General features: G+C 36.6%; 1 protein-coding gene across 2 annotated transcripts in view; it reads right to left on the reverse strand.

The window, feature by feature from the left end:
* LOC118738902 (serine/threonine-protein kinase BRSK1-like) overlaps positions 1-26,030 on the reverse strand; it is a 43,732-nt gene extending 17,702 nt beyond the window's left edge. For both annotated transcript variants that reach the window (XM_036469948.1, XM_036469947.1), the window contains exons 1-4: positions 25,174-26,030; positions 23,846-23,940; positions 16,969-17,195; positions 12,590-12,740 (exon numbers count right to left, since the gene is read on the reverse strand). In XM_036469948.1, the coding sequence (XP_036325841.1) occupies positions 12,590-12,740; positions 16,969-17,195; positions 23,846-23,940; positions 25,174-25,261 (561 nt within the window). In that variant the 5' untranslated portion in view covers positions 25,262-26,030. The remainder of the gene's footprint in view (positions 1-12,589; positions 12,741-16,968; positions 17,196-23,845; positions 23,941-25,173) is intronic.
* Between the last annotated feature and the right edge of the window lie 685 nt (positions 26,031-26,715).

Raw genomic sequence — 26,715 nt, forward strand, 5'->3', positions numbered from 1 at the left:
AATCCTTCTTCTACCTCTTTCGATTTGCATCCATATTGTAAGACTTTATTTAATTTATTAAGAAAGAGGATTTCACTTTTAAAAAGTTGGCTACCCTCTTCATCATATGTTAAAAAAAGCCTTAACCTTCATTTGTTTGATAATATTTGAAATATTTCATATAAGTTATTAAAAAAAATAGAATTTGACTTTTTAAATAAGTGGCGTAGCAATCCACTCAAAAATATTTTCGTAATTCAGCGTTTTCAATTCACTTGTCAAAAATGTCGCCCTTGACATCCACATTGAAACATTTTGTTTATTTAATTCGCTAATTAAATAGATCTTGAATTCCTAAACTGCTGGCAACCCTCGTCAAAAATATTTTCGAAATAGATACGGCTTTTGTAGAACCTCTCTCGTTTGATGTCCACATTAACACATCTTATTTAATTGTTAATTAAATTGATCCCGAATTTATAGAGAGGTGGCAACTCCCTTTATAAATACTATTGAAATAAAACTTTATTAAACCTCTCTAGTTTGATACCCATATTAAAATATTACTTTTAACATTTAATTAAATTGATTTTAGCTCTTTGAACGGGTGGCAACCCTCTTAAAACTATTTTCGAAATTAATCGTGTTTGAACTCCTTTCGTTTGATACCCACAATGTTGTAACACTATTTCTATTTAAACTGATAATTTATCGAGCTTAACTTTTTAAACAGGTGGCAAACCTAATAAATATTTTTTCGAAATAAACCATTTTGAAGCTTCTTTCGTTGTCATCCAAACTGTTGTAATATTTCATTTAGCTTATTAGTTAATTGATTTCAACTTTTGAAAAAGGTGGCAGCTCTCTTCGTAAAATTTCCTATAAGTTAATCCAGGCCATAACCTATCCGTGCGCCTAATTTCAATGAAATACGTGCAGTCATTTTAGCGTGAAACAAACTTATTCACACATTCACTCACTCACAAAGTTTCACATTTATAATATTACATATATGTAGTAGGATAGTAGTATTTTCCATTTTTATATTCAAAAAGTATCTTAAATAAAATACTGATTACTCATATCTTGTAACTTACTTCAATCTCCAATCTCATACCGTTGTTGACAAAAATGTTATTTAAAATTTTTAGCATTTAAGCAAGCGAGTGTTTTCTTCTCTGTTCATACGTATGTTCTAAAACGCATTTGTGTGTTACACATTCTTCTGTTTGTAATATTAGTACCTAAATATGTATGTATGTATGTACCTATATCCTTTTCTCATATGCCAAAAATGTTTTTGATGTTCTCTGTTGCGCCAAGCAAACAAACATAGATATACGCTTATTTGTGCATGTCCATTACTTAGCCTTCTCTCCACTTCCCCTTTATTTCACTTACATTGTTGAACTGGCCTAGAATGTCGTTTACTTGTTGTATCCTGTCGATGGCATTCCAAACATACACTTACATTTGTGAAAATTTACTTTTTGGCTTACCCAGTGAGCAAAAGTTAACAGTTTTCATATTTACAGACATGTGCATTGGCAGGCGGTAAGATCGAAACTTTTGAGTGAAACCTTTCCACCCAAACACAAAACCTCTAGAAGTAAAATCTAAAGTGGTGGAAAGGACGCGGATTGGCGTCTCACTATAGGCATGTCACTGGTTTTATAAAGCAGATTAAGGAGGATGGTTCCGTGCGCAGAAGTGGAAAACTTTTGACTGCCATTCACCTGGGAGTGGCCAGAAGCGATTCTTGTGCGTACGGTTCAAATCGCAGCTCACAACGTCCGGATATTTATATCCACGTATCCTCTGGGTAGCAACCAAACACCCGTTTGGGAGCGAGCTAAAGTGAGAAGGCGTAAAACTTCGCGTGCGCTGGGTTTGGGTCCCGCCACGTTAAAACCCCGCCCAATGAAAAGAAGCAAACAGCCTCGGATGACACCCCCTTTTTCTGATGACGACCACGGCAAACGTATAAAGGACTATGATTTAAGGGTATGCACCTGGAATATCCGGACCCTTAATGGGGAAGGTGCCTCTGCCCGGCTGGTTGATGTCCTCGGGAAGACAAAGGCTGACATCACCGCCATCCAAGAAATGCGATGGACGGGGCAAGGTAAAGTAAGCGTGAAGCCTTGCGACGTCTACTACAGTTGCCACGTAAAGGAGCGCAAATTCGGTGTTGGATTCGTGGTAGGAGAGAGACTCCGTCGCCGAGTACTGGCGTTCACCCCGGTGGACGAACGTCTAGCCACAATCCGCATCAAAGCTAGATTCTTCAACATCTCGCTCATCTGCGCCCATGCCCCGACGGAAGAGAAGGATGAGGCGTCCAAGGATCTCTTCTATGAGCGCTTGGAACGTACATATGAGCGCTGCCCCCGACACGATGTCAAAATCGTGCTTGGCGATTTTAATGCCAAGGTGGGCAAGGAAGGGATCTTTGGCGCCACTGTCGGAAAATTCAGCCTCCACGACGAAACGTCCGATAACGGACTGAGGCTGATCGACTTCGCCGGGGCCCGAAATATGGTAATATGTAGTACTAGGTTCCAGCATAAGAACATCCACCAAGCTACATGGCTGTCTCCAGATCGAAAAACGAGAAACCAAATCGATCATGTTGTGATAGACGGAAGGCATGCTTCAAGCGTTTTGGACGTACGTACACTCCGAGGGCCAATCATCGACTCGGACCACTATCTTGTTGTAGCCAAGATACGCACCCGCCTCTGTGCAACAAAAAATGTGCGCCCAACAATGCAAGGAAAGCTTAACGTCGAAAAGCTGCAATCGCAACAGACGGCCAATTTATTCGCCACTCGACTCACACACCTGCTCTCTGAGAGCACTCTTCAACAATCCGACGTACGCGAGCAGTGGAACCACATTTCCCGATCATTAAGTACCGCCGCCGAAGAAGTAGTTGGATTTCAGCGAGCCCGAAAGAACAACTGGTACGATGAGGAATGTCAAGAAGCCGCAGAGAAAAAAGATGACGCCTACAGGGCCACGCTGCGATCGGGCGCAACGCGAGCCATGTGGGACCGTTATAGGGAACTGAAGAAGGAAGCGAGACGTATTTGCCGCAATAAGAAGAGAGAGGCCGAAATACGTGAGTGCGAAGAGCTTGAGATGCTGGCCGACAGGAAGAACGCCCGAAAATTCTACCAGAGGGTTAGGCGACTTACGGAAGGTTTCAAGACCGGGGCGAACTCCTGTAAGAACAACAATGGCGACCTAGTGACCGATGTCCAGAATATACTTAAATTGTGGAGGGAACACTTTTATAACCTACTGAATGGTAGCAGCGCTGAAAGTAGTGAGGAAGACGAACCCGAGTCCCCAGTCGATGATGATGGAGTAGCTGTCCCACCGCCTGACCATGACGAGGTACGAATAGCGATTACGCGGCTGAAAAACAACAAAGCTGCTGGAGCTGACGGCCAGCCAGCCGAGCTATTCAAGTACGGCGGCGAGGAGCTGATGAGGTGCATGCATCAGCTCGTATGCAGAATATGGTCAGATGAAGGCATGCCCGACGACTGGAATTTAAGTGTGCTCTGCCCAATCCACAAGAAAGGCGACCCCGCCATACGCGCCAACTACCGCGGAATTAGCCTTCTAAGCATAGGTTACAAGGTCTTATCGAGCGTATTGTGCGAAAGACTGAAGCCCACCGTCAACGAGCTGATTGGACCTTATCAGTGTGGCTTTAGGCCTGGAAAATCCACCATAGATCAGGTATTCACAATACGCCAAATCTTGGAAAAGACCCGCGAGAATAGGATCGACACACACCATCTATTTGTCGATTTCAAAGCCGCTTTCGACAGCACGAAAAGAAGTTGCCTTTATGCCGCGATGTCTGAATTTGGTATCCCCGCGAAACTAATACGGCTGTGTAAAATGACGTTGAGCAATACCACCAGCTCCGTCAGAATAGGGAAGGACCTCTCCGAGCCGTTTGATACCAAACGAGGTTTCAGACAAGGGGACTCCCTTTCGTGTGATTTCTTTAATCTTATGTTGGAGAAGATAATAAGAGCCGCAGAACTGAACCGCTCAGGCACAATACTTTATAAGAGCGTACAATTGCTGGCGTATGCCGACGACATCGATATCATCGGTAAAAACAAGGGATACGTCTGTTCTGCCTTCTCGGGATTGGATAGAGAAGCAAAGCGAATGGGTCTGGTGGTGAACGAGGACAAAACGAAGTATCTCCTGTCAGCACACAAACAGTCAGAGCATACGCGTCTTGGCACCCACGTCACTGTTGACAGTTACAAGTTTGAAAAAGTAGACGACTTCGTTTATTTGGGAACCAGCATTAACACCAATAATAATGTCAGCCTTGAAATCCAACGGAGAATCACTCTTGCCAACAAGTGCTACTTTGGGCTGAGTAGGCAATTGAGAAGTAAAGTCCTCTCTCGTCGTACAAAGATCACACTCTATAAGTCACTCATCATGCCTGTGCTGGTGTATGGCGCGGAAGCATGGACAATGAAAGCATCTGATGAGGCGGCTCTTGGAGTTTTCGAGAGAAAGATTCTGCGAAAGATTTACGGACCTTTACGCGTTGGTGATGGCGAATATCGCAGACGATTTAACGATGAGCTGTATGAGCTTTACAACGATATAGACATAGTGCAGCGAATTAAAATTCAGCGGCTCCGCTGGCTTGGCCATGTCGTTCGGATGGACAGAAACGCTCCTGCTCTGAAAATATTCAACGCGGGCCGCGATGCTGGTAACAGAGGAAGAGGAAGGCCTTCTCTGCGTTGGAAAGACCAGGTGGAGAAGGACTTGGCTTCACTTGGCATTTTCAATTGGCGTCAGTTAGCACAGGAGAGAAATGACTGGCGTGCTATTTTGGACTCGGCCAAAATCGCTTAGGCGGTTACAGCGCCAAATAAGAAGAAGAAGAAGGAAGAGGCCATTAAACAATTCACAAAACAAGCAATTTCTACTTAGTCCTCTGCTTTATAAAAACTGCCAACGTAATCATCGAAAATTTGTTCGATACACGTTTTGATAGTTTCCAATTGAAACAATTTATAACGATTAAATCTCTTAATATAACGATATGCTCTCATGCTAAGTATTTAACAAAATGTACGTTATTGGTATTTGTCTCTAAGGGTTTGACGTACATTTCAGTAAAAAACTTCGTCTCTTAAATTTGTTAATTGGGTACCCATGTCAGCAGCAGACACAAATCGTTGCAACACCAGCAGCCAACAGCCAACAACTCAACTCAACTCAACTAAATATTGCTACATACACTTGTCAGTCGCATGCAACCAATTTGGTATAGAAATTTGTTGTTACTGTTACCGTTATTGTTGTTTGCCTGTAGCCATATTGTCCTCCGGCCGAAATGACCTGCTTCCTTAGCCATTAGCAATGAGTGTGTGAGTGCTTGGCTTGTATGTGTACACATCTTCACTTAGATCTGCATATGAAATATACGCTTGTTGTGTGCCACTTTACATGCCGTCCGTCCCTCCTTTCCCAACCTCTTCTTTCAACGCTTTACCCACCGCATTTGGCTTTTTGTCGTTGCACGTCAATGTCATCGTCATCACCGTCGTCGTCATCGTCGTCGCATGTCCTCACTTCCTGCCGCATTTCCTTCCTGCGTAACTTTGTAAATATTTGTGATTTTATAAATTTTTTACCCGCAACCGGAGAAGAACTTACGCTACGACTATGCAGCAATTCTTCATCGCATGCGAGTGCCGCAACGTCGTACGCAGCCTGACCAAGCTTCAGCCGGGCAGTGTTTTTGGTGCAACTTCGTCCTTCGCTAAAGGTGACCCGTTTTCGCTTTATTTTTCCCCTCCTATATTCTCTGACGAAAACGTTTGCGGCACATGCTCACTCACCGAGCGCAATCAGTTGGTAGCATTTGTGTCGAATTGCATATTTTTCCAATGTGAAAATATTTTTTTTATTTTATTTTCGTGTCTGTTTGTTCTTAAATGTCTTGTTTGTGTCACCTTCTATTTTATTCGAATTTTAGTATTTTTATCTATTTTTATTTGTGCGGCATTTATGGAAGATTTATGTGTTCATGTTATATCTATGTATGTATGTATGTACATACATAGGTAGATTATTCAAATCTCAAACGCATTAGAAATTCTGAGTCGATTTAAATAGAAATGTAGTTGGGCGGGCGAAGATAAGAAAATTGCATTAGTATGCCTTCAGGGACACAACATTAATCATTGGTTATGAATTCCATGGAATAGTCGGTGCGTGCATCTACATGAATACACCCGGTGTCAAAATTATAAGCACACCGCATATTGAGAAGTATTAACAATTTATTTTTTTGTCATTTAATTTTAGTTATTTTTTGTAAAAAATATAGTTTACCCTTTAACAAAATCCTTATAAGTACAATTTTCAAATTTTGTGCATTATTTAAATAAATAAAACCAAGTTCCGTAAAAAATTCGTCCTTTTTAACCATATTTTTTGAGAAATATTGAGATTGCGTATGCAGTTTTCTAGCCAATTTAATTCTAGTATAACAAAGAGCAAGGTCGAAATAGCTTGTGTTGGCCATTGATTTTTGGTTTTTTTTTTTTAGAAGAAGAGCGGCACTACGGCAGAAAAAGGTAAATAGCAGAAGATCCGATTAAGGCAACACCTTAACCTATCTGTTTAATGGATGAAATTTATTTTGTATGAAATTTGACGTGTTAGTAAATATTTCGCGAGTGGATTGGCTGAAAAAATCCTGGCCAGGATATTTTTAATTAAATATTCAAAAACTTTTATTTTTTTTTATTTTGCACTCATTTATTTAATGAACAAATTACGTATAAACTAAGAAAAAGCATAACGCCTATAAGAATGTGTTAAACATATGAGTGAAAATTAGATTAATACTTACCTGTTCATACATATGGGCAAACCCGTAAGGTAGGCCAGGAAAAACTAGACAACTCGACGTTTTCACATTCTATAGGCTTAATACTTTCGATTGGTATATAATTTGTTCATTTAACAAATGAGTGCAAAATTAAATAACAAAAAAAAAAAACAAATTATAAAAACTAGTCAATATGTGGTGCGCTTATAATTATGGCGCGGAGTGTATTTTTATCACGAGGACGTTTTGGAAGGAAATGCTCGCTTTCCTATTTATGTGAGTGAAATATCTGAGACAAGATGTGCTTAAATTGTTAAATTATTTTAAATCTTCTGTCACTTTTGGTTGAAAACGGAATTAAATACACAAGTATCTATAGATATATATAATATGCGAATGCATTTTTTGTTCAGCATAAAATATCTGCACCGTTCTTTCGATTTTCAAAAGTCGGGTGTCAAATTTAAGCGCTTGGCCCGAAAAGAGTTGCCATCTGTTAAATAATTAAACTCAAGTTATTTACTAATCAATGCCCTCAGATCCGCACCGTTTGTTCGATTTTCAAAAATGAGATACGAAATTAAAGGGTTTAGAGTGTGGATGTTCAGTAAGGTTTTACTTTTTCGAAAAGAGTTGCCACCTGTTAAGAAATTAAGCTCAAATTATTTAAAAAGTTAAATCAGTTATTACAATATGGGTATCAACCGAAATGGTTTTGAACAGGCTTTATATCTTAACTGCGTGTAGGAGGGTTGCCACACATTTAAAAAATGGAATTCAATTTTAATTAAAGGAATTTGGTAAGTGAATAAGGTATCACTATATGGGTGTCAAACAAAAGAGGTTTAAGAAGGTAGTAGTTCGGAAATATTTTTAAGAGGGTTGCCACCTATTTCAGAAGTCGAATTAAATTATTTTATGCCCAATTTATATGAACTATTAAAAATGGATGTCAAATGAAATATGAAATATTTATTTTGACAACTTAGAACATTTTTGATATGTTTGAAAGTTTCACCAGTTTAAAGGGTTAAATAAAAATAATTTAAAAAGTTAAATGAATTGAATTAAATCAATGGGAATGGGTATAAAATTGTTTATTTCAGAACTATATTTAGGTTTCCACGTGTTTAAAAAATAAAATTCCACTTAATTCATCAATTACTTGAAATGTTTATAACAATGTCATACGAAAAATATTTAAGGAAATTTTAGTGCGAAAATAATTTTTAAGAGCGTTGCCGCCTGTTTTGAAAGTCGTATTTAGTTTATTTATACATAAGCTAACTGAAATTTTAAGAAATCTTCAAATTAGACATTTAGAACTGTTTAGGGTGCCAGAAAAGAGCTGCCATCTGTTGAAAAAATTAAATTCCAATTATTTAATAAGTTAAATGGATTGTCAAAGGATGGATATCTATCGAAGTGGGTTTGAAAATAATTTATTTCTGAATTATATTTTGAAGAGTTGCTATGTGCTTAAAAAATCAAATTCAACTTAATTCATCTGTTAAAATAAATAAATAATAATATAAATTATCTTTATTTAAATAGGAATTTCTGTATAGATATAAAGATCCTAAGGAAGTTAGCGCTATTCCCAAGGCAAAAGGAAGCACTGCGCATTAGTTTCGTGAGCTTGCGCCTTCCTAAACTCGAATTCACAAAAGTGCACGGTCCCTTTGCCAAATAGAGGCAACAGGGACAGTAAACATCTGGGGTAAACGTGTTTCCAAGACCGACTAAGGAGTCCGAGCAGGCCAAGGTTAATGTAAGTGAACAATATATCGTCGTTTAAAGTACACAACCGCGTATCGTCATTCTGCAAAACCGCGTAACTGACATTTGCTGCCAAAAATTGGATTTGCTCACACAAGCTCTTGGCTCAATGCTTATCCATTCCATTCGTCCATTTGCGAAATATACAAGCCAGAAATGCGATTGTTTTAGAAAAAAAGATAACCATTTTGAAATATGAGTGTTTTTACTCTCCAGAAAATGACTTATGCAACCTCACATGCGCGGTTTTGCATTATCTTGATACGCGGTTTTGCATTTTGTTGATACGTGGTTTTGTACTTTAAACGACGATATGTACCTTCATATGTATGAGACAGTATTCAGTATGAGGGATGACCCTACACTTTGACATTAGGGCGACGCTTCTTGCTCTGAAATCATATACGGTTACCTCAAAGCCGATATGGGACTGCATTCAGCTTTTGATACTGATCGCATCCACGAACCAGGCTTACCTCACTTTGGTGCCGGTAACGACAGATCTGGCTTACTTTAGATAAGATACAGCCCACTCTCACAAGTCGGGATGCGACTACTTCTCCGACAATCTACATAAGTGGGGCTATTTCAGGTCACTGCCTGAAAGTAGTAAGCTCTACAGTTGTATCCCTATTTTGTAAACTTCATCAGAGAGAGTATGAATGTAATAAACATCTATTACGGTATCACAATGCGCTCCCTGCGGCCTAAATGTGATATAAAGAAGTTTTAAAGACTTTAGATGAGCCCATCTTCGAGACTTAAATCTAAGTCAAGGCACATTTTCGTGGGTAATGTCTACTCGAAGAAGAAATAACTAGCTAGAGTCTGTTTTGTCAGGATGAGTTCCATTAACATAGCCTAACCAGCATAAATGATCCAACTCTGGATTATAAAAAAACTGAAAAGGCAAAGGAGTTGAAAAGAGATCGTTAGAGCAATGTTGAGGCTGTAGCCACCAACGTTGTTGCTAAAGGTTGAAAGTTTAAAGCCTACACTATCATCTAATTATATTCTGCCCAAGTGAGAACAATCTGTACGTCCAACTATGTAGGTATCCGAAACTTAAATTAGGTTATGGGGATATTTGTAAAGTTCAAATAATTCTGCTGCCAGCGGTAGACAAAGCAATGATTTCCCAATGAAGCCAGCTGTCACTATAGTCGTGACTATATTAGCCCTTATACACCTGCCACAAGAAAGAGACGAAAGACTGCCTACTGGGTGTGCAGATTGAACGCTAGGGCATACGTCGTAGGTGCCGTAGGGAGTTCTGTTTTCTTGCGATATTCGAGGGATTATTTGGAATTCGCCATGAAGCCTCCTTTCTATAACTATGCCCAAAGAAACCTCCGATCTCAATATTTGGGCGATAAACACTTTAAGTCAACGGCACAGTCTGCCCAGTTGCAGAAGCTGGCATCCAATGTAATTGCATTATGCGGGGCATCAAAAAATACTTTTAAGGCCTACGCAACAACTGGGAAATGTACCCGCTCAACCAAGAAATGAGATATTTATGACCACATTGCAGAGAATGGGTGAGAGGATACCACACTGAGGCGTGCCTTTGTTTACCTTTCGTTGGATGGTGGCACCACCCCAACACCCTGCTGCGTCTTTAGGTATGAAGGCTTCCTCGTCAAACTGTTGTCCTCTTTTACTACCATATACTGATATACTCTTTTATTATTCTGTCATTGAACTTTTACATTGTTATAATTTTAAACTGTTATACTGGTATACTATGATAGTGTTTTTTACCGTAAAACTGTATATTGTCCTTAAATTATTTTGTGGTACTGTTGCAATGTAATCCTGTTATACTGTAATTCTGTTATACTGTTATTCGGTTCTGCTGATCTACTGTTATACTGCTAAAATGTTATATTGCAGTATTCTATTATATAATCCTACTAATATTATAAATGTGAAATTTTGTGAGTATGTGAGTATGTTTATTTCTCTTTTACACTAAAACGGCTAGCCGTATTTCAATACATTTTGGCACACAGATAGGCGTGGATTAATATGTATAAAATAGTTTGAGGAGAGTTGCGATAGGGGTTCTAAAACTATTTGTTTCAAAAAATGGTTATGAAGAGAGTTGCCACCTGTTTAGAGAGTTAGTATAAATCTATTTAAAAAGTTAAATCAAATATTTTTATCAAACGAGAGTGTAAACCACTACCACCACAAAGCCTAATTTAAGAAAATGGTTTTAAAAGGGTTGCCACCACCTATTTTGCAGTTCAAAATCAATTTAATTAACATATTAAATTAAATAGTTTATGTGGGAACCAAATAAATGAGAGGTTTAAGAAAGCCTCTATTCGAAGAACCTTTTGAAGAGGCTTGCCGCCTGTTTGGAAATTTAAAATCAGTTGAATTAAGTTATTAATTAAGTTAGTTTTAAGAAATATTTTAATATGGGTGTCAACCGAGAGAGCTTTAAGAAAACTGGATTTCGAAAATAGTTTTTAAAAGGTTTCTCACCTGTTTATTAGTCCAAAATCCATTCAAGTAATAAATTAAATTAAGTATTTTATATGGTTATCTCACGAAAGGTTTAAGAAAGCGTCATTTCGGAAATATTTTTGGCGAAGGTTGCCACATATTAACAAATTCAAGACCAATTTGATAAACAAGTTAAATGAAATATTTTAATATTGGTGCCAAATATATTTTTTTTTATTGGGGTATCAAACGAGAGAAAGAGCTTTAGTACGAAAATATTTTTTAAAGGGGTTGCCACCTAGTTATAAGTTCCAGATGAATTTACTTACCAAGTTAAGCCAAATATTTTAGTATGGATGGGAAATGAGAGAGGTTTAATTAAGTAAGCTTTATTTCAAAAATATTTTTGTTGCAACCAGTTTCATAGTTCCAGTCCAATTTAATGAAAGGTTGAATGAAACATTAAAATGCGGTTGCCTAAAATCAATGGTAAAATCAATTAAGCTATAAAATTAATATTAAATCCCCAATAGGAATCATAATTTTAAATTTATAAGAAATACATACATACATATATTCCACTTTTCCATATTGCGTATTTGCTTTCTCTTCAAAATTTTAATCGTCATGCAAATCCATCTCTTAATAATATCCGTTACACTTTAATATTTCCTATCAGTGAGATAATTAACTAATTAACAACCCAAATAGCAGCATAGCACTCAGGTTCTGCGTTAGATAAGTATTTGAGTAGTTGAGAGCTGGCAATATTTGCTGATGGCAAAAGCACCAGCACGATGACTGGCATTAGCATCATCACCGGAATTAGTCAGTGAGCGTTAACAACGACGATGCCAGAGCTTCAATTTAGTACACCTTAATGCACACACACGTACACCCCTACAGCCGCATACATAGACACACACATACACACATCCACATCCACATATAGCAAAAAATGATTATTAGCAGGCTTCCACGGCCACTTTTGCTCTCATTTAGCATGCTGCAGTGACTACAGCCACTTGTCCTTGCCCGCGTAGCACAGTGCGCTATGTTTTTATGTATGTACGTATGTATGCGTGTATATGTATGTATATATGCATTGTTTACACTTTACATAGTTACTTTTCCTGCCTGCTTTCAGCTATAGCCAAAAGTGGTGAGCTTATGCGGGACAATATTTAACTTAAAACATCGTCGAAACGGACGAAAGGCTCATAAATAGCATAGCATAGTGCACAGCAGGGGGCTGGCTGCGGGTAAAGACGCATCACTCGCAGGCTGGCAGGAAGCTGCTGCTAATCTGTATGCCTAAATCTCTGCAGCTAAATATTGCCAACAGCATTACCAACTACCGGCAACACCAAGCACTAGGCGATGGACTGTGTCATCATTATCGCCATCGTCAGCATCAACGCTTGCACAGATTTTCCAAACCGAATGAATGCTTCTCGTTTAGTATACACTTACCCTTATGACCTCGGGACATGCATAATGCGGCGATCCACATGAGGTTTCCAACATTGAACCAGCCGGTTGCAGTGAAGCCATTCCGAAGTCGGCAATTTTGATGTTGTTCTTTTCGTCCAATAGCAAATTTTCGGGTTTCAAATCTCGATGACTGCAATGTGTGGAGTAAAGAAAAAAGGAAGGTGATGAAAAATTTACGAATTTCGATGTGCACAAGAGAAAGTATGTACATATATGTATGTATGTAAATATGCTCATGTTTGTAGATGGTGCAAGAAGATTAGACGGAAAAGTTATTTAATGCTTGACGACGTGGCAAATTGGCTGGGCCAAAAAGTTTAGTTGGCAGCGCAACTGGGCGACAAAGCTTTAGTGGCTAAGAGATTACCACCACTAACTAAATATGTTAACTTATCAAAATTTAATAAAATAATTAAAACTAGCTAAGTATTGCACAAAAATTAAGAATATAGAAAAATTATGTAAAATTTCAAAGAAAGCTAAATACTTCGATTTTCATATCTATTTTTTCATTATATCGACCCCTTTGCGCGAATTTATCGTATGTGGAAATTTTTCGAAATTAACATTGGAAAATATCGTACCTAAAATTTCCATAGTTACGCCAATAATTTGATCGTATATTACAATGCATTTTTCCTCCTGGTCGAAATTAACGTATGTGCTACACAAAAGTATTTTGTGGTAAAAAACCAAAAATAAAAAACTCAAATATTTTTAAAAGTAAAAAAACGCTCTCCTGTAACACCGCGCGATAGTAAATTTTATACACAAAAAAGGCACTACATTCGCGAAGCTAGGGACCAAAAATAGTAAAACTGCTTTTTCAGTTTTTCTCTTTGACGTCAGATTTTTTTTTTTAGAGGAATTCGAAATTTGAAAGTTCATTCAAATTTAAAAGTTCATTGCATTTGTGATTAAAAATATGGGTATCAAATGAAAGAGAAAGTTCTGTAGAGTTAAAAAGGATTAAATTTTTTACGCATGTGGACGAATAGGTATTAAAAATGTCCTTTTAAAAATTTAACCTTGAATATATGCTGTGTTTATTTCTGAAAAAAAATTTTATACACGCGACGACAAAATCGAATTTCGTCTCTCCAACTTTACTGGCTTAAAACAATAAAATTAATTAAAATAGCATTTTCAATACATATGTGTCCTTTAATTTACATTGCACTGAATTTTTTAAATAATTTTTCGCCGTCCTTTAAAAAAAAATCCTGAAGTCTGAGAGAAAAACTTTACTATATTTGGCCCATAGTTTTGTGAGTGTATTGATTGTTTTATGAAATTTTTGGTTTTTTTTCGCACGGTGTAATATTTGGTATCTGGCAAAATTTTGGAAAAAATTCGTTATAAGCATAGATTCGCTTGTTTTTTTTTATAGCGATACTCCAACCATCAACATATTATTTTTATATTTACTTTTATCATTTTCAGATTCGGGTGAGGTGTGTTGAGTTTGGGTGCGGTGAGTTCAGTTATGGCTAGTTTAGATGAGGTGGAATGAGCTTGGTGTAGTGAGTTCAGGTGTGGTGTATCTATTTGTGATGCGTTAAGGTATGGTCAGTTTAGATGTGTTGGTTTTTGTGTGTATTTAGTGAGTTCAGGTGCGGCGATTTTAGATGAAGTGTATGAGTTTGGATATTGTTAGTCAGCTGTTGTTAGTTAAAGTGTGGTAAAGGTAAGACTAGGCGTGTGGGGCATATGGGTAGTGAATTCTATCTCTGTATGTCTATCTTTTCATATCATTTGCTTTGTAATAATTTTTTTTCAATTTTCACTCCTATCTTTACTTTTATCGTTATCCTCATACTATCATTTTTCTTTATAGATGTATATATTTTGTGTTTATTTTTTTCTTTATCTACATAAATATATACTATTTCCGTTATATAAGAAAATCTCACGTGCAGTTAAATTTTTCGACAAAAACAAGATTTGGTAAAAAATGGTGCCACACTTATCGTAGGTAATGCATTATCTTCAGTTTTACATAAAGAACCAGATTCCATCGCGAAATTGTGTTTAAATGAAAACTTAAAAACGATATACTGAAAAACGTAAAAATAACACCTCGTACTCATATACCCCTAGTTGCGTGTGTAACGTATACGCTCCGTAGCACCATAGACAGTCAGCTAACACGTTTACTCTACTACGTCTTAATAAAAGGTGATATCATTTAAAAGTAATTAAATATTGGCGTGTAAAATTTTTTTACAGTATTCTTCACGAATATATAAATTAATTTCTTCATGTATACATACTAGGGCTGTGCGATTAATTGATTACTCAAAATTTTAATTAATCATAAAGTAAATAACTCAATTATTCGATTAATTGGAAATTATGATTACTCAAAAGTACAGTTACTCGAGTAATCAAGATTTTTGATTAACCAAAAACAAAAATATTTGAGTAAAATGCTTTATGATTAATCAACATTTCGAGTAAAATGAGTAATCAACATTTCAACTCTTTACATATGTATAAAGTAGTTAAAGTGGAAACAACGTTTCTGTTTTCAAAAATTAAAACAAAAAATTTTTTTCATACACAGAATGTAAAAAAGAAAATAAGCATTTTCCAAAGCAAACTCTATTACGAGCAAAATTATTTTTTTTGAGTAATCATATTTCAAGTAACTCGATTAATCATCGTTTTGAGTAATCAAAATCTTGATTACTCCAGTAATTGATTAACCGAATAATTGATTAACCAACTTGCTCGAGTAATCGAATAATCGCACAGCCCTAATACATACATATAACAATATAAGAATAAATTTCGAGTGTTCCAATAAAAATTTAAAAATTGGAATTTTTGTTTTGCAAATCAGCGTCATCTTAAAATTAGTGTATTTGTTTCATTTGCCAGCACACTAGTTTTATTACCCTGGATTGGTTCGTTTTGGCAAGAAGAACATTTTCACCATTTAATGTTAATATGAAAAATCTCAAACTTTTAAAATGAAAAAAATCGTCAAATCTCCAAAATTACAAAATAGCTGCTGTAATTTTTTTTAACTTTGGTGGCACACTCTTGCGACTTCACAGATATGTGGTATTTGATGCCAACTTTCATTGCCTCTAATATGGAATTTCTATTTGAAAACTTCCCAAAGTTATTTGAAAAAAAACAATTATGATTTTGGAAAGTGACAATGAAAAAATGAGTAATTTCGTCACTTTTTTGCCTAAATAAACATTTTAAAGCTAAAATTATTCAAATACTTGAGTTATTTTTTAATATACTTCTTTCTGGAACTCCATTGATTGAAATGAATGCAGGAAGAATGCTTAAGCGTTTTTTTTTTGTGATGAGAGAAGGAAGTGACACTATAAAAAACAACTCATGAGATTTTCTAATATACATGTGTGTGAGTAAAGTGTTCAAATGTACCTTGATCTTCTTCTGTTTTTCTTGTATCCCTGCCTTTATCCTTTTTTTCATCTATGCTCTCACCTTTACATCCATTCTTGTATTAGCCTTAATCTAAGTCTTATTCCTAAACCGCTTATTAGCACGTCTTTCTAAAATCAATACTTTGTGGATACATTTAAGAAGCACTTGTTTCCGTCCCAACTATTTCCGTTACATTTGCCAATTTACTCCCAACCGCCGCTAAGGAAGTTTCCGTGCAAAAACTATTTGTTTGGCACACGAGCACTACATACCCAAATAGGTATGTACATTAGGGTGGTCGAAAAATGCACGTGAAAAAGTAAAGTCGGAATTTTTATGCTCTGACTCCCTAGAATTGTTCTATACCGGAAAAATATATACCCCCATATATTTATTTTGAAATCAGAAAATTTTTAGAAGTCGCTCAAAGCGCTCAAAATTGTCCATGTATTATATGTAGGGAAAAAACAGCTTTTCGTAATAACGGTATAGAATTCTTGAAAATCAATATTTTTCGATCGGAAAACTCTGGGAATCTCCTGAAGAGGACCCAATAACAATACCCAATTATTAATTTAACCGTTTTTTCATAGTAACTATATTTTATATGTCGGCTAAAACCCCAAAAGAATGCCAGAAAACGCAATGGGGATAAATAAAAACTCTATGGTAATAAAAAATAGTTAAATAAATAATTGGGAATTTTTATTTAAAGTCCGAACCGATCCGAAAAATATTGATTTTCAAGAATTCTATACCATTTCCACGAAATGTTGTTTTTGCCCCACATAAAATACATGGAAAATAGTAGCTGTTTATATTTTCTCGATATAGAACAATCCTAGGGGGTGAGAGCATTAAAATTTCGACTTGACTTCTTTTGGACCACCCTAATGTACATACAACTCTTCAATCATTTATCAACTATATTCATTCATTTCACTTACCATATTGAATGTGAGTGACAAAAATCCAGCGCTGAGATTATTTGACGGAAAAATTTACGTGCCTCCTTCGGCGTCAGTCGTCCTTTTTTCACCAGATAATCGAATAATTCGCCACCAGAGACATGTTCTAATATTAAATACAAATATTTCTTATTTTCATAAACCTCGCTCAATCCCAAAACGTGTGGATGATCAATCAATTTCATAATTGCAATTTCACGTTCCACCTTAAAGGGAGAGACGTAGAAAGTGAGAAAGAAGAAAGGTAAGAATATTAGTTAAATTAAGAAAATTAAGCAAATCGTACTGCGTAAGTAGTAAATTTTACATAATGTATTGCAGTATGTGATGCAAGTATTATTGCTGTGGTAAAATTATACCCAAACTGGTCTGCGTAACTTCATTAGATTGTGCTTTATTTTTAGTATTCATGGGATATGCAATAGCTAATCCAGTGATTTCATAGAGACCAGCTTAGTATTTAATTGCATTTTAATTAGGTTCATATTTACGCGTTTCTACACGCACTAATAAATGCTCTTATATTTATGCACATGTACATGTATAAACTTGTAAATATGCGTTTAAAATTGCTGAATTGCTTGCCCCTACTCTATTGGGATGTAGCCTATTTACAGGCTCATTCAAAACAATTTATATGCAGTTGGCATAGGCTTTCGATTGTAATTAAACTGATATTGTGTGAAATTGGCTGGTGTGCTGTAAATATAATTTTTTTTTTTGTGGTGAAATTTATAAAATTAGCTGTTCGGTTGTGTTATGCGAATAAATTGAATTATATTTAACAAGGGAATTGATTGTGACTAATTACAGTATATATTTGAAATTTTATTTCCGCTATAAATATGCATGTGTGCCAAAATTGTTGAGTTTTTTTTTTCCTAAAATATTTGACTCCATAACTTATGTTTCTTCATATCCGATATAAAAACAAAAAAATTAGTACAATACATAGTATCATGAATCCTACTGATATTATAAATTTGACAATTTTTGAGCGAGTGAGTGACTGAGTGAGCGTGTGAGTGTGCCTGCCGCGCACGAATTTCAAAGAAATTTAGCAAACAGATGGGCTATAACCTCGATTAAAATACAGCATATGGTTTGGTGAGAGTTTCCACCTTTTTAAAAAGATGAAATAAAGAAAATATCACTATGACGTGGGTTTCAAAATGGTAAAAAATTTAAAATCTCTTAATTAATAAGTGAACTGAAATAGCACAACAATATAGATGTCAAACGAAAGCGCTTCAAGAACGATTTATTTCGAAAATATCCTTCAAGTAAATTATTTTAAGATGAGTATCAAACGAGATGGGCTTCACGTGGAAAATATTTTTAACGAGCGTTGCCACCACTTTAGGTATTTAAAATCAATTTATTTGACAAGTTAAATTAGATTGGAAAAATCGTCCATGGAAACCGAAGTTATAATCTCAATATGGCAGTTAATCATTTAAACGTGGTCCTGAGCAATTGTTTCGAGCTGAGTTGTCCCATATATTGGCCACAATTAAAGCCAGTTTGGTGGAACGAAGAACTGGGACAACTTAGAACGATGGCACGGAAACTCTTCTACAAGGTCAAACGTAGCCGACGTGAGGAAAACTGGAACAAATATAGAACCAGCTTTAACAAATACGAGAGGGCCTAACAAAAAAGACGAATGGACAAAGTTCTGCGCAGCGCTGGTAACCACAAATTAGGCGTCGAGGCTCCGCAAGGTACTGACCAGACTGGACTCCTGGAAGGTCTCTAGGCGGCAAACCCTTGAATGTTTAATAGGCACCCACTTTTCAGGTAGCATGGACCAAATTGTCTCTAGAGCTTAAGGCAGACATACTTGCCGCCTTTCTGGATATTGAAGGAGACTTCAATAATATCCAAACGTTGATAAGCAAGGCACTCTCTCAGCACTAGTGATGTGCTGAGTCGATACTTTTGAGTATTGATTAATACTCGGTACCGATTTAAAAAGTATCCAATACTTTCAATGCAAGGTACCTAAACATTTAGGCTTGCAACAAGAACGCATATAGACAAAAAATAAAAGCAGTTCAGGGGAGCCTAGTCTATCAAGAGCCGAGTGTATGGGCTAATAGAGCTTTTAATGCTGATTCAAATATATAAATTTTTCGTCGCCACAATGCAGAGAAACTGTTCCTTATTTGAAACTTGCATTTTTCTTGAATATTAGATCTAGATATTAGATAAGGTCAAGAGGCGATTATTGTGTTGTTTGCGACAGCAATATTCTCCATATGCGGTTTCCACACTGCTCAGTACAAATGTTCAACTTTTGAGAAAGCATCATTCTTCATAAGTAGGCAGTGTCACGCCCTTTTTCTAAAACTTTTATTATTGCCTTTTTTTAAGGGTCAAAATTCTACTTCACATACTATTCTTCATCAATTTGGGTCCAGTATTTGCGGAAATATCGTAGTGTATATGAGAGGCGGACGCGGTTACCTTGCGATTTCATCCATTTTCGATACACCCTACTTTTTGGATAAGTGGAAACCTATACACCGAATTACCTTCCTTAAGTATAAGTATATCTATAAGTATTACCAAATACTCTCACTTAATGTCTACCAAAAAATGCATGACCTAAATAAGCAATGCAGATAGAAAATATTCTTTTTAAGCTTGCTATGTTACGTCAAATCTGTCGGTTGTTGGAACAAACTGTCGCCTGGCTGCCTAACATTTTTTAGCCACCATCACTACGGAAACATTTGTAATTTTTTTTTTTTTTTTTGTACTGCAAAAGTCTCAAAAACCAATAATAAACCACTGTCTTCAACGCTCATATGTATCTACATACACTGAAATGCTGCTATGCAATTTTCCGCAACTAAAACTTACAAATTTACTTCCTGAATTTTTTAAAATAAATTTAATAAGGGCAGAAGGTCATTAACCGCATTTCCGAAGCTATATTATAACCATGGCGTACAACAGAAACTGTGTAGCCAATTAAAGTTGGCTGCCCACACAACCCGACAACCCACGATTAGCATTTTTTGTTTCCTTTTATTTATTTCCGTTTTTGTTATACCCAATTTCTGTTAGTCAACTATACTGCATAGGTACATATGTATGTACATATATTTGTAGAAAAACACGTGTCACTAATGAAAATTTATATCCGCTTCGCATACCAGCAACCGCTCGACAAACAATACTATGAGCATTAAAAAACAAAGGAAAAATGCAGACAAAGCAAAAACTATAAAACACAGAAGAATAAAGAAAAAAAACAAAAAAAAAACCAAAATAAAAGTAAAAAATATTAAACACAAAGCCGAAAATAGCCAACCCTGCTGTGAATTTTTATGCGCGCAATACCCTTGAGAATATCAGCAAAAGCTTTAGGCTTTTGGGTGAAAATAACGATAACTTCAAACCTATGCAGACATATGAATGTACGTGAATTTACTTGTACAAGTTAGTAGTAAAAAAACACATGAAAGCAAAACATTTAAACGATAATCGAAAAACTAGTCAAACTCAAAATGTTTGTGGAAGTATGTATGTATATCGCTGACAAGCCACGGTCAAGTGTGAGAATGTGTGTCGTAACTACTGTGTATAAGTAAAGGCCGCTCAAACAGTTTGCGTGCGGCAGTCGATTTTGGGCCGACAGGCAGCCCGGCCAGCTATTAAGCAGTTAGTGAGTATATGCATTGGAGAAAGGGCGCACAAATATTTTTTTTTTAGAAAAAAAAACACTAAACAATAGAAATGGATCCACACACTATGTATGTATGTATGTATGTATATATGTAGGTAAGCATGTAGCAACCAATTCCATGCAGGGAATTGAAGGGGTTTTTGTTGTTGGCATGTAGGGCTTATTGCATATAAAATAAATGAGTTTGATGGTTGAAAGGAGTTTATTGGGGATAAAAGAATTGGAGAATGGCTTATATTTATTCGATATGCTCAAGGCAATAGAAAATTGATATGAAAGGATTTGCCTACATACTAGAGAACAATATTGCGAAGAGAAAAATTCGATTAAAATGTAGATATGTATATAGTCGCGGTTCTTTATTTTTCCTAATCCAAGAAACTGCAAGCAATCAATCAATATACAAACAATATAAATACAAAACAAAAAACACAATTACGGAGTACAAAATTAAAAAATACAATAACACACAAAATAGAAAAAGAAAAATACCAAATACGAAAAAAGAAATAAGAAATAACTACAATGATCCAAATGAAAAATAGAGAATGCTAAATACAAAATTGCAACATGAGAATACAAAATAGAAGCTATCGATGGCTGCGCGGAGGATCGACCCATCTCCGCAGCCAGTTCGAAAACGCCCTATCTCAAAAAACTTTTTAAGAACGCCTTATTTAGATATGATTTTTTATATATGTAGAGGAGATACTATGCCTGCTGTGAATATGTATGAGATCTATGCCTGCTGTGAATATATAAATTTTTTCAAATGCAGTAATATATTAAAGGAAAATTTTCAGATGCTCATGACAGGTATGAAGCCTTCGGAATAGCCGAAGACAGCGCTGCTCTTACTTGTTTTTTTTTTAGATTTTATAAAGTAGTTGCAAGATATATAGTTTCTATATAAAATTGAAAATACCCCGCGCCAAACGTGCCCCAAATGTGACATAATATCAAGAAATCAGGGCTTAGAAAAAAATCTTGTAATGATTTGTCGCTCGCCTCTAAATACAATCTAATTCAAAATACAGAATACAGAGCTCAAGGGATAAAAGAAAATACCAATTTCAGAAACAAAAAACCGTTAAGTTAGTTTAGGTTAGCTGACTAGCCACTGCGTGGCTTCACAGCGGGCACATTAAACAGCTAATCACTGGCAATCCTCTTGGTAAATTGCAACAAATTATTGCACCCTTTTGGCGGCAGCTTCCAGAGTGTGCAGAAAGCCTGCTCCCAGGAGACTAATCTGCTGCCATCTAAGAGCACGGCACTCGCAGAGGATATATACCACTGTCCCCGCTTTCGTTCTGCATCTCTTACAGATTCTATCATTGGTCAGAGCCAGTTTAAAAGCGTGCGATGTCAACAGGCAATGCCCAGCACCCTCCCTCTTGACGTATAGGAGAAACTTCGTGAGCTTTATGTCATACGCTTGGCACATAATGCTGGGCACTTTGCTGTCTTGTGGTTTAGTGTACACCTTCTGCACCTTCCGCATCATGAAGAGATTCAGGTCCGTTAAACCGCTTGGAGAGGAATCGGCATGACTACCCCCACAGCACTTTCTTTTAGCAAACCTGTCGGTTTCCTGGTTGCCAGTGCCACCAGTGTTTCCCGTAACCCAGTACAGCTGTACGTCTGTGCCAGTGTGAGGCACATCTAAAGCTACCCTGCACTCCTTCAGACTTTTTGAAGAATAGCTGTGCGCTAGAAGTACCTTTATCGCAGCTTGACTATTAACATATAGATTTACCCGTTTATTTGACAGATTGCTGCTCAGTAGCTCCACCGCTCCCTTTATGGCTAGTTTTTCCGCCTGAAAAATGTTGTAGTAGTGCGGCAGCTTGTAGAATTGCTTGAGACTGAGTTCCGCGCATAAGACTACCACCAATGCGCCTCGCTCAATCTTCGAGCTGTCTGTATTTCCGTTCACCGAACTAGCATTCCTCGTGCCCTTGCGCCAGCCTTCGACCTCTATAGTGGCTTCGAAGTTCGTCTTGAAGTACAAATCTAAGGTAAAAACGCCTGAGCAAATTTGATGCTGATTTATCAGCATAGAGCACTTAGTTGACGTTCGCCTAAAAAAATTTAGTTTAAATGAGTCAAATCACGCCATCTAGGCGGATAATTGACAGACCCGTTTCTTGATGCCAAATAGGAGTTTTTCAATTCTGGATATATTGGATTCGAGGATGTAGTATCCAATACCAAAAGTGTTATTTAGTAGAACTAAAATGAATAGCATGCTTTTGTTGGTTCCATCTAGTCCTTTCCTTATGTTAAAGCCAATGTCCCTATTCAAGTAAATCAAAATAATAAGAATAATTTTCGGTTAGTTTGCTAAGAAGTGGAATAAAATCCGAAGTAATCAGGGTGTTTCTTCATTTCAACACTTTTCTTCGAAATTAATAATTTTTCAAAATGAGATCAAAAAGCAACTTCTCCGATGCCCACACGTCCACATATAAGCTTGGATCTTGAGGAAAATACGTGTACCTATTGAAGTGAAGCGGGCTGTAAAAGCCCAATTTCTTAACCAATAAAATAGTTTTAAATCACCAAAAAACTTTTGCACAATTTTTTAACTACAAATTTACGCCTTGTTTTTGCAGGAATAAAAAATGATGCCCAGTTTTTTACTTTCATACGTTTATACGTATAAGCGACGAGCGAGTAAAGCCATTCAATACGCAATTTTTAATTAAAGCCCAAAGAACGCCAACTTCCTCCTTGGTATATGTATGCCTGCGATGACCATACCTGCGCAATATCTACAGGTTTTTTCTTTCCTTCTCACAATTCATTAAGTCGACATGGCGTATACGTGACACTAATTTGGCAACATTTTAAAAGTTAAGTTGTATGTCCAGATGTATGTAGGTATGTTTGAGTGAGTGGTTTAACAGTAAATTTTCATGTTCCTATCGTGCCACTAAAAATAGCCACTAATGTAAACGCCGCACAAATGTTACCGCTGCGTGTCTGTGCTAATGACTTATATCGTTTGCACTATCGCTGTCGCCAGCGATACCCGCTCGTGGCGCGGATCTACAAACAACTTATTGCAATCCATTTGCTGAGATAGTATCTACCGTTGTGTGTTCATTTTTTTTTTTTGTTATTTGCTACTTCGCTCTCTACCACTGCACTTACCTTCATTAATACCGACTCGCTGAGCTTCTCGCGATTGATTATTTTAATGGCCACCTTACGACCGAGCACACAGTGCACGCCCAACTTAACCAGACCTATAAAACAAAAAATGAGAAGACATTAATAGACGAAAAGATAAATTTACGTGCATGTTTGCGGGTAAGAAGGAGGAGGAGAAAGAGGCGTTAGGAGAGTTGGCGTCAAACGGGAGGCATTGAAAATGGTTAATTTTTTTTTGTTTTTGTTTGTTTCAAATGCCACAAACACACACGCATAAACTAACGAGTAGTGCTGGACTTCATATGCATACGAAATTTATGCAGCGCTAGCAATCGATTGTTGCCATACACTCTTACAGGCATGCATAAGTGCAAATGTATGCACATTAGGCCGGATCGGTAGATAGTTATAAAAAAAAAATGGAAATGTGGAAGATTATGTGAGAATCAAAAAAAAGGAAAAATGAACCACTCTAACTACCGCTTTCATCAGCAATTTAAGAGGAAAAATGTTTTGTTTTGTATTTTGTTAGTTTTCATTTTAAATTCAAATGAAAAAAATTATTTTTCACCTATATATCGAATGTGAAACTGGCTACTAGGACCACTAAAGTATATTTTTGGACGGCCTTAAAATTGTGTTTTTTCATAAATTTTGCATTTGATACACTATTGTTATCAATGATATATTGCTGTAGTCACAGTAATAACACCGACAGAACAATTTTTTCATTATTCTCCGAATAACATTTATTAGAAGAAAATAGCGTAGTCATCATGCTCCCTACAGCAATATATCACTAATGAAAATCGCGCATCGAATGTCAAAGTTGAGGCAACAAATTAACTTAAGGGTGGTTAAAAAAAAAATTTAATTTTAGAGTGGCCAAAAATAAATAAATTCGGTTTAAGGTGGTCCAAAAAAATTGTTGTCGAGACTCTCACTTCACACAAATACTCGAAAATAAGATTTTTGAACCAACTTTTTCTTGCGAACCGTTTTAATATAAATTTGTATGTCTGACGTCGTTATGTAGCATTCAACGCCGTCTGTACGTCAATTGGTTATTCTTCCCAACGGACGTACTGCTTATGCATGTGTAATTGGCACAGTGGCTGAGTATTTTCACAGTTCATTGCATACGTACATAAGTATGTAAGCTTGTGTCTGCTGTGTGTTTGTGCCTATGTTTATGACATATACATATGTATGTATTGAACTCTCCATTCCTCCTTTTTGCCCCTTTTTTATTCTACCCCCCACTTCACTACTCTTTCATTGTTTTTCTGCACATTTGTGCTCTCTTATAAATACATAGATTCACTTACCCGTTTGTCCTTTGCCCAGCGTCTTCTCCAGACGGTATGGCCCCACAAATTGGCAATTTTCCGCTGTCGAATTATTTTCCTTCTGCATCTTGTTGCTGTTATTTGCTTTTGCTGTTGCACTTGCTTTTTATAGTAATCCAGTTTTTGTTTTTGTTCTCGCTCCGTGTTTATTATGCCGCCTGGCCGCCGCTTACGCCTCTTTGCTGCTACTTCGACTACACTACTACACATACGCTCTGGCGCTAGAATTTCCATACACATACACCTACAAAGAATTTATTTAAGCACTTTACTTGTTCTCTCGGTCTTTTTTTCTTTTGGTTACAACTTTTTTTTCAGCACACTTCGTGCTGTTTTTGTTTTTCTCAACGCTAACTTCAATGATTTTCAAATGTTTGCTTCTTCCTAAATTGTATTTAAGTTTGTTGCGCTTAACTGTACATACATACATATATGTACTCGTCCATTCCTCCTTCAGCGTGCATATGTGCCATGTGTGTAGGTCGTGTGGGCGCCCACCTTCTCTGTCGCGTCGCTGCTTCACTGCACTATTTGGGTTAAAGTTCTTTTTTAATTACTTTTTCACTGCAGCTCACTTGAAATTGCGCTTGTTGGTGTTTTTCTCTTTGCACTTTTTTTTCTGTTTTGAAATCTTTGGCGTTTTATTGGCTTTTCCTCTTTCACGTCCGCACTTACAGTTATACTGCAATTGCATTTACTTTCATCGCTTCTTTGAATTTCCCCTTTTATATGCTGCTTTGACGCAGAGCTTTCACAATCGTCGCATTAATTGGTTTTGCGAAAAAAAAAATCTTTCACATAAAAGCCCGTTTCGGTTGATTTAATTTTTCATTGCCTCAGCTGCAAAATAAAATTTTAATAAAAATAGGTATTGATTAGAAAAATGCAATCGGACTTGTTAATTTGGTTTGGTGAAAGAGAGATGGGAATATGAATTTGCATTTTTGTCAACGAACATACTCGTATGTAGAAATTCAAATGAAAAACAAGTAAGAAAGTCTAAGTTCGGGCGGAGCCGAACATTAAATACCCGGCGCAAGTATTAAATATATGTTTTCCACCTTTCCGAAAGCTACCGCTACATGATAAGCCGGGGTGTATACATTTTAAGTAAATTAGCGTCCTTAAATTTCGAAATATTGAAATTTCAAGCATATCTGAAATTTACCGTTATATGAAAAGCGGCCTCAATTTTAGTCCGATTTCAACAATTTTCAACGGTTTGCTTTTATGTGGCAAGCACAATAACCATACCGAGCTTGGTACAAATTGCTAGAACGGTTAGCGAGATACATATATGTGATCACAAGTGGGCGGTGCTACGCCCATTTTCCAAAATTTTGTCATAAACGTATTTCTTGGTAAAGAATTGTTGCAATCATCAATTTTGAATAAATTAGCTTCAATATTTACTGATTTATCGAAGATTTTGTATTTCTCGAAATTACCGTTATATGGGATGTGGGCGTGGTTGTTGTCCGATTTTAGAAATTTTCGGCCAGTTGGTATGCTGTACCAGGA

This window comes from Rhagoletis pomonella, unplaced genomic scaffold (assembly GCF_013731165.1).
Source record: "Rhagoletis pomonella isolate Grant_MI unplaced genomic scaffold, Rhpom_1.0 Rhpom_scaffold_00005, whole genome shotgun sequence".
NCBI classification, from domain to species: domain Eukaryota; kingdom Metazoa; phylum Arthropoda; class Insecta; order Diptera; family Tephritidae; genus Rhagoletis; species Rhagoletis pomonella.